Source organism: Montipora foliosa, chromosome 5, assembly GCF_036669935.1.
Source record: "Montipora foliosa isolate CH-2021 chromosome 5, ASM3666993v2, whole genome shotgun sequence".
Classification (NCBI taxonomy): Eukaryota; Metazoa; Cnidaria; class Anthozoa; order Scleractinia; family Acroporidae; genus Montipora; species Montipora foliosa.
In genome coordinates this window covers 28901919-28902406 of record NC_090873.1, presented here as the reverse complement: position 1 = coordinate 28902406, position 488 = coordinate 28901919, and the positions used below count along the sequence as shown (strand labels likewise).

Genomic DNA, 488 nt, shown 5'->3' with positions numbered 1-488 from the left:
AAGGAGAAATCCTGGTATTTCATTATTATCTATATAATAAATAGTCTTTCTGAATAAGTATTACAGTTCAAAAGCTTTGAAGGAAAACATAAACAATCACGGATTTTTTCCCGGCGCCGCCATCCAAAAACACAAACTCTCTTCGAAGATGCAATGCAATGCAATGTCCTTTATTCACACGCCTAGGTTTCTAAGGGAAGTAAACTCATCTAATCTGTCCTTTTTGAAGTCAAATAGTTCTTCTAAATAAGTATAATGGCTCAAAAGCTTGGAAGGAAAACATAAACACTTATAGTAGGCGAAGCATAAACTTGAATACTCCGGATATTTTGTGGACTTACTTTTCATAAGCTTTCGAGCTCTCCTGAGCTCTTGGTCACATGACTGGTGTTGTTGGTGACGTCATCCTCGGAAGTAGGCGGGAAATTCGAAGGTTTCCGAGCGGCTCCCCTCCATCTGTTCCTGAGGGGGTTGGTCCAGATGGGGGA

The 488-nt window shown here is 40.6% G+C and overlaps 1 protein-coding gene across 1 annotated transcript in view; it reads right to left on the bottom strand.

Moving 5' to 3' along the window:
- Nucleotides 1-344: 344 nt before the first annotated feature.
- The window catches only part of LOC138002559 (uncharacterized), a 1248-nt gene continuing 1104 nt past the window's right edge, over nucleotides 345-488 (bottom strand). Inside the window, exon 1 of the mRNA XM_068848585.1 lies at nucleotides 345-488. This exon is cut by the window's right edge and continues 1104 nt beyond it. Coding sequence (XP_068704686.1) covers nucleotides 345-488 — 144 coding nt within the window.